At 36.7% G+C, this 7,903-nt stretch overlaps 1 protein-coding gene across 2 annotated transcripts; it reads left to right on the forward strand.

The window, feature by feature from the left end:
* The first annotated feature begins 709 nt into the window (after positions 1 to 709).
* On the forward strand, positions 710 to 7,420 carry LOC147305619 (uncharacterized). Of its 2 annotated transcripts, XM_086277093.1 has the most exons (3): positions 710 to 883; positions 1,140 to 1,185; positions 5,384 to 7,420. In XM_086277093.1, the coding sequence occupies exon 3, from the start codon at positions 5,611 to 5,613 to the stop codon at positions 7,003 to 7,005; it is 1,395 nt and encodes a 464-aa protein (XP_086133219.1). In that variant the 5' UTR covers positions 710 to 883; positions 1,140 to 1,185; positions 5,384 to 5,610; the 3' UTR covers positions 7,006 to 7,420. The 2 variants fall into 2 exon arrangements, with proteins under 2 accessions (XP_086133219.1, XP_086133220.1); XM_086277094.1 differs by lacking the exon at positions 1,140 to 1,185.
* Positions 7,421 to 7,903: the final 483 nt, after the last annotated feature.

The raw sequence follows: 7,903 nt of genomic DNA on the forward strand, positions 1-7,903 counted from the left end.
AAGATAATATAATAATCTCACAGTCTCTAAAAGAAGACTCACCGGAGTCCATCAGGTTTCTCTCAACAACAGTGGCGAGTGCAATTTCCTTTTTCTACACAAATCTTTAGTTCACTCTGTTCATTTCATGCTGACTCACCACAATAATAAGAATTTCACACAGGTTTCATGTTAGTTATTTATATTTTTACTGTCACATTACTTTTTAAAAAATGTAAACGTTAATTCACTTTTACTTTTGTTTATTTCAGTTATCAGTATTGTCCAGCCCATAATTGAGGACCAATCTTTGTTTGACTTGCATTTCAATGTTATGAAGCACTGGAGACTTTTTTTTTTTCATATTACGATTAGTACTTAACAATTTATGTACACACACAAGAAACAAAAGGATGGAAAACCACAAAGCAAAATTCACTGTAAAGCAAACCATTGTATATGTGTCACTATTTCCAAAGGCCCCTGATTCTGCCAGTCTGAAAAACAACCCTAAACTACAACTGAGTAATTGCTGTTTCAAAAAGTCTGCATTTTCAGAATTGTCCAGATGATTGGTTTAAACATAGTAATTGTCACATGTTAAATGAAAATTTGCAGTAAAATATGTTAGTGTGTATGTGCCGAAAGTTTACTTTCTACAGTTTTATTTTGCTGCAGGTCAACCTAATTTTTCCTTGGTTTCCTTTTTTTTTCTCTGTGTACAGGATGATGAGCAGTTCATTGGTTCTTTTTGTTAAAATGTGAAAAGGAAAAAGTGTGACACAAGCAGAACAACAAAAGAAGATTACTGGAGGAAGGAGAATTTGTGTGGTCTCTTCTCTGCTGAAGACTGTAAAAACACTGAATGCTTGCTGCTAGTCCTTAAACTGAGCCAACAACACAGGTAAAAATCATTTCAAGTGTAAGCCATTAAAGTTTTCAAGACTTTAGGTAAAAAAGTGATTTCAGCAAAACTAATTTATCTTGTTGCCTTTACCAAGACACTGTAGGTGTTGTTCCTCCGTAAAATATAGCTTAGTGAAATTATAGTAAATGTAGTTGTTATTAATGATAAAATTCATCCAATACAGAAACCTTTCAATTAATATCTTGTAGCTGACTGAACTGTTTGTTTTTGTTGTTGTTGTTTTTATCTACAGGCAATTGTTGCAGAATAAAGCTCCTTTTACAAGTTATCATGACAATGTGAGTAATATGAGATTAATTAAATCAAATCAAATCAATTTATTTATATAGCACCTTTCACTGGATAAAATCCACAAAGTGCTTCACAGTAATATAAAAACAGAAATACATAAAATACATCAATAATCAAACATACAGCACAAATCTAATTAAAAGCCAATCTAAATAAATGAGTCTTAAGCTGCTTTTTAAAAGAATAAATACAATCAAGGCAACGTACTGATGGAGGGAGAGCATTGCACAACCTAGGGGCCACCGCTCTAAAAGATCTATCTCCTCTGGTTTGTGGGACTACCAACAGCCTTTGATTAGATGATCTCAGGCTGTGAAAGGGAGCGTGGGGTTCTAAAAGTTCAGAAATGGAGGCAGGGGCATCCCAATTCAAAGCTTTAAAAGTCAGTACCGAGATTTTAAAACTGCCTAATTATAAGTCCTAGAGTAACATGTACAAAAGAAAAGGAACAGGACCCAGAACTGAACCCTGCAGTACCCCATATGTCAGATCCTTAGAATGTGACATAAACTGATTTGCAAAAACACTAAAACATCTGTAGGAGAGGTATGACTGAAACCACTTCAAACCCAGACCGGACACACCGACTACGTCCCGGAGCCTGTTAACTACTAATCAAAGTGGGCACTTTGTTTAGCAGCAAACAATCCATTTTCTAACACTTGTTTGGGCAGTAATGTAAGCAGAGATGCCCAGACAACTGTATGTACAAAAAACAAAAGTATGGAAACTTTTGCTGTTTCCAAAAGTATCAATTTAAAGAGTAGTCCTGACGATTGGTCTAAACATAGCAATTATTATATTTTAAATAAAATTTTGCACTAAAACATATTAGTATGTATTTTTTAGTGTCTTCCAGGGCGACACCAGTTAGACATGCCCTATCTTCCTCACCTAGGAGTACCCAGCAAGCATCCTGGTCAAATGCAATGGCTCAAATATGAAACCCACTCCTATTTTTAAACAAATACTTAATTTTTCTTCTGTAATTTTATCACTGAACGCCACCCAGTGCATTTTAAGTATTGTCAATATTTGATTGATTTTCAGACTTTCAGCTGTCACTCAAGGGGTTTAACAAAAGGCCTATTCCTTTGTTATTTCATAACATTCTGCAGATAAAAGATCTAGAGTTGATTGCAAGCATTAAACTTGCATTTGCTATCTCTTTCCACTGGAACTCACAACATGAAAAAATCGTTGAAATTCCTGAACAGTTAATGCAATTATTTGATACTTACGCAATGATACAGGTTAGAATATCCGAGAAAACTGATCTGTACTTCTAGAGCTGTTCATCTAGAGGTTACTTTTTCAGTAGGAATTATGTTTTGTCTCTCGTCCAAATTACTTCTACAGGACTCTTGGATGAGTTCTCATGACTAATGGTTATTGGCCATTAGTACAGAGCACGGACTCAAGATAAATGTACTTTTGATAAGATTGATGAAATGTTTCTCCCACTCAAAACACTACATCCAGAAGCAAGCTGGGTGTCTGCACTTCAATTATACAGGGAGTGCAGAATTATTAGGCAAATGAGTATTTTGTCCACATCATCCTCTTCATGCATGTTGTCTTACTCCAAGCTGTATAGGCTTGAAAGCCTACTACCAATTAAGCATATTAGGTGATGTGCATCTCTGTAATGAGAAGGGGTGTGGTCTAATGACATCAACACCCTATATCAGGTGTGCATAATTATTAGGCAACGTCCTTTCCTTTGGCAAAATGGGTCAAAAGAAGGACTTGACAGGCTCAGAAAAGTCAAAAATAGTGAGATATCTTGCAGAGGGATGAAGCAGTCTCAAAATTGCAAAGCTTCTGAAGCGTGATCATCGAACAATCGAGCGTTTCATTCAAAATAGTCAACAGGGTCGCAAGAAGCGTGTGGAAAAACCAAGGCGCAAAATAACTGCCCATGAACTGAGAAAAGTCAAGCGTGCAGCTGCCAAGATGCCACTTGCCACCAGTTTGGCCATATTTCAGAGCTGCAACATCACTGGAGTGCCCAAAAGCACAAGGTGTGCAATACTCAGAGACATGGCCAAGGTAAGAAAGGCTGAAAGACGATCACCACTGAACAAGACACACAAGCTGAAACGTCAAGACTGGGCCAAGAAATATCTCAAGACTGGTTTTTCTAAGGTTTTATGGACTGATGAAATGAGAGTGAGTCTTGATGGGCCAGATGGATGGGCCCGTGGCTGGATTGGTAAAGGGCAGAGAGCTCCAGTCCGACTCAGACGCCAGCAAGGTGGAGGTGGAGTACTGGTTTGGGCTGGTATCATCAAAGATGAGCTTGTGGGGCCTTTTCGGGTTGAGGATGGAGTCAAGCTCAACTCCCAGTCCTACTGCCAGTTTCTGGAAGACACCTTCTTCAAGCAGTGGTACAGGAAGAAGTCTGCATCCTTCAAGAAAAACATGATTTTCATGCAGGACAATGCTCCATCACACGCGTCCAAGTACTCCACAGCGTGGCTGGCAAGAAAGGGTATAAAAGAAGAAAAACTAATGACATGGCCTCCTTGTTCACCTGATCTGAACCCCATTGAGAACCTGTGGTCCATCATCAAATGTGAGATTTACAAGGAGGGAAAACAGTACACCTCTCTGAACAGTGTCTGGGAGGCTGTGGTTGCTGCTGCACGCAATGTTGATGGTGAACAGATCAAAACACTGACAGAATCCATGGATGGCAGGCTTTTGAGTGTCCTTGCAAAGAAAGGTGGCTATATTGGTCGCTGATTTGTTTTTGTTTTGCTTTTAAATGTATATTTGTTATAGATGTTATATTGGTTTCACTGGTAAAAATAAATAATTGAAATGGGTATATATTTGTTTTTTGTTAAGTTGCCTAATAATTATGCACAGTAATAGTCACCTGCACACACAGATATCCCCCTAAAATAGCTAAAACTAAAAACAAACTAAAAACTACTTCCAAAAACATTCAGCTTTGATATAATGAGTTTTTTGGGTTCATTGAGAACATGGTTGTTGTTCAATAATAAAATTATTCCTCAAAAATACAACTTGCCTAATAATTCTGCACTCCCTGTATCTTGGTGTTTAATTTAAAATCCACTGCGGTGTTGTTACTGAAGCAAAATGACAAAAAAGTGTATTCTTGTAGACCAGAGTGAGAACCAGAAAATAATGATTATATAATATGTTGTTTGGCGGAAAATAAGTGTTACTATAGCATGTAGTGTAGTGCAATAGAAGACAACTGCAGGGTACAATTCTCTTTTTGTTCAACTTACTTCACTGTCCAGAATGTTACAGTTATGAATGACATATTTCATTAATATATGCTCTGGTCTGTTAAATATTAAAGCCTAGATAAACATCCACTTTTACCTTCAAATTAAATATTAACAGCCACAAATTTAATTCAAGTCTGAAGAAGTGAACTGCAAAAACTGTACAAACTGGACATACCAAAATTATAATAAGGGGGTTAGCAGCTGATTATTTAATACAGTTGACTCTGCAGCAGTGCCTGACACAGAACACATGGAAGACATCAAATATCATAGAGGGAAAAAACAGAAACATAATTTTCAATGCAAATATGGCAGTGATGAAATGTGCCTTTAGCTTGCTTAATCATGAAGAATGAACAAGAAATGAAGCTGAATGCAGAGTTTGAAATAGAAGTTAATGAGCCATACAAACACAAAGAGTCGATTTCTACTGGGATGTGGGGACAGTTTTTTTTATGAAGCAGCTGTCTGCTGCCGATTGTGTGAGGAGACCTGTCACTATCCTGGATGCACAATGGCCTGGAAACCAGCACACTGTGAGGCCCTGATTAAGCAAGTTTACTGATTTAGAAACAGTTTTCAGATTATTCTGATAGATTTGAGAGCCTTATAATATATTTATTCTTTCTGGTCTCTTTAAACGTGTACATATCCCAGCAGAATTTTTTTGTCCTAAAATGTAAAATCAGTGGCGTGCCATTGTATTATGTTCATGCCTAAGAGCAATAAAAGCAGGTTTATGTATTATTGTAGGGGATACCTTACAATATAGAGTGTCTTCAGGTGACTGTTGTTGTGATTTGGTGCTGTGTAAATAAAATGGAATTAAAAATTGAAACAGTAAGAAAAACTGCCCACCCACTTAGCACTTACAGTCTAATGATGCTTCTGCTCTGTTGTATTTCTTTTATGACAGGAATACTGGCTCATCAGAGTTCAAGCACATTATTTCAAGGTGTGATAGGGTCTCTGAAAGACCTCCTATTCGCTATAGGGTAATGGCAAAGACGGACATGAGTGGACCTCTGAAAAAAGTTACTTTTGGTAAAAAAACATCCAGAAAAGAGAAATAAAACCATCTTACTTGTGGGAGAAACAGGAGCAGGAAAATCTACTCTGATCAACGCTCTGCTCAACTACACCATGGGAGTGAAGTGGGAGGATGAAGTCTGGTTTGAGATCGTAGAGGATGAGAAGAGAGTTCAGTCAGAAAGTCAGACTTCAGATGTGATCGTGTACGAGATCTTTGGTTTTGAAGGTAAAACTCTGCCCTACTCTCTGACCATCATTGATACACCTGGATATGGAAGCACCAAAGGGATTGAACATGATGTCATCATCAGTCAAAAATTATTTGACTTGTTTCGATCGCAGGATGGAGTTCATGAAATTGATGCAGTGGGTTTGGTAGTGAAGGCAACCGAATGCCGAGTGAGTGACCGCCTCCTGTACATCTTCAATTCAATAATGTCTCTGTTTGGAAATGACATAGCGAAACACATTGTTCTCCTCATCACATACTCAAATGGAAGAAGACCTGAAAATGTTTTTCAAGCTCTTAAAGCTGCAAACATTGAATGTGCACAAAATGAGAATAATGAGCCTGTTCACTTCCTGTTTGATAACTACCAGCATGAAGTCCGGAATCAGCAAGGATACCCTGATGTTCCAGATATAATATCAGCACATGGAATTGCAAAGTTAACAGATTTTCTGAAAAATACTGCTCCTCAAAAACTGGAGAAAACTGTGGAAGTTATAAAGGAACACATCAGACTGACAGCCTGCATCCAAAACCTGCAAGACCGCATTGAGCTGATCGAGCTGAAACGGAGAGAAATCAAAGAGATTCAGCAAGCTGTGAAGAAGCATGAACAACAAATGAAGCTGAATGCAGAGTTTGAAATAGAAGTTAATGAGCCATACAAACACAAAGAGTCGATTTCTACTGGGATGTGGGGACTGTTTTTTTATGAAGCAGCTGTCTGCTGCCCATTGTGTGAGGAGACCTGTCACTATCCTGGATGCACAGTGGCCTGGAAACCAGCACACTGTGAGGTCATGAAAGGAGGACGCTGCACTGTTTGTAGCAGGAAGTGTCTTGCATCAGCTCATGTAAAAGAAAAATGGAGATATGTGAACAAGGTAAAGAAAGTTAAGAAAACCCTGACAGATGTAAAGGAGAAGTATGACAAGAACAAAGCAGCATCTTTGAAGGCATCTGCGATTTTGGATGATCTCCAAAAAGAAATTGATAATCTTGAAGCAGACAAGGAAAAGTGGATTGACATGGTTTTCCAACATGTTGAAACACTCAGTGAAATTGCTTTGAAAGTTGATTCAGTGTCCACTTATGTCCACTTGGACTACCTGACTGAGAAGATGAAAGAAAATGGAGACACAGAGAAGTTTCAGAAGCTGAAGGGAAAGATATGTCAGGTCAATGAAGCAGTCCGCAGTGGGGTGAAGTATGCATATGATGGCATGTGTAAAATATTTACAAAAAATAAAGAAAACAAAGAGGGCACTAACGTGTAGGTTCCCTAATCATCATATTTGAATGTGCATCACATCTGCAGATGTATTGTAGTTGTTTTTGGGGTGGGACAGAGAGAGATTGTAGTCTCCCCCAGCTTACCTCTCATCACATCTGAGGCAGGATAAAAGGTCTTAACATCCAGCCTTTTATTTTAAAAGTAAAAAAAATAAAATAAAAGGCTGTAGAAAAAATAAAATAAAAATCATAGCACTTTTAAAAAGTGCTATGATTTTCTGTATCACTTTTAAATGTGCTATGATAAAGTCTATATGTGGTTTTGCTAATAGTCATCTTTAGTCCTGATCAAAGATATAATCAAAGTACAAGTCTGATAAATATGTTAAATGAGAAATTTGTTTAAGTAATGAAAATTATTGTAATGTCTGAAGTTTATGTGTTATTATCTGTCACCAACCCATCATTATATACTATATAATGATGCGTTATATCATTATATATATAATAATAATAATATATATATATATAATGATTATATATATATATATATATAATCATTATATATATATATATATATATATATATATATATAATATATATTATATTTTTTAAACTTTCTTTTGGTTTATTTCTGTTTTTAGCTTTTAGCTTTTCTGTGAAGCACTTTGTGATTTTTGTCTTGAAAAGTACTATACAAATAAAATTTTACTTACTTACTATATATGATTCTGAATAAGAGAAATTGTATTATGTTGAATCAAAGAAGTTCACTGTTGAAAATTCCAGCAGAGACATCAGAGGGATTGATCACTGCCCAAAATGTGGACTTGCAGATTTTGACTTTTTCTCTGCTCATTTTTGCTATGTTAGGTTATAAATTCAAGATTCAAGGATTTGTATTTCAATTGTTTTCCTGCTTGATTACAACTTCTAAGACTT

Source organism: Aulonocara sp. 'chitande type north' Nkhata Bay, linkage group LG20 (genome assembly GCF_057382095.1).
Source record: "Aulonocara sp. 'chitande type north' Nkhata Bay isolate Kocher_YH1m ecotype deep benthic linkage group LG20, A_spYH_male_GT1.1, whole genome shotgun sequence".
Taxonomy (NCBI): Eukaryota; Metazoa; Chordata; class Actinopteri; order Cichliformes; family Cichlidae; genus Aulonocara; species Aulonocara sp. 'chitande type north' Nkhata Bay.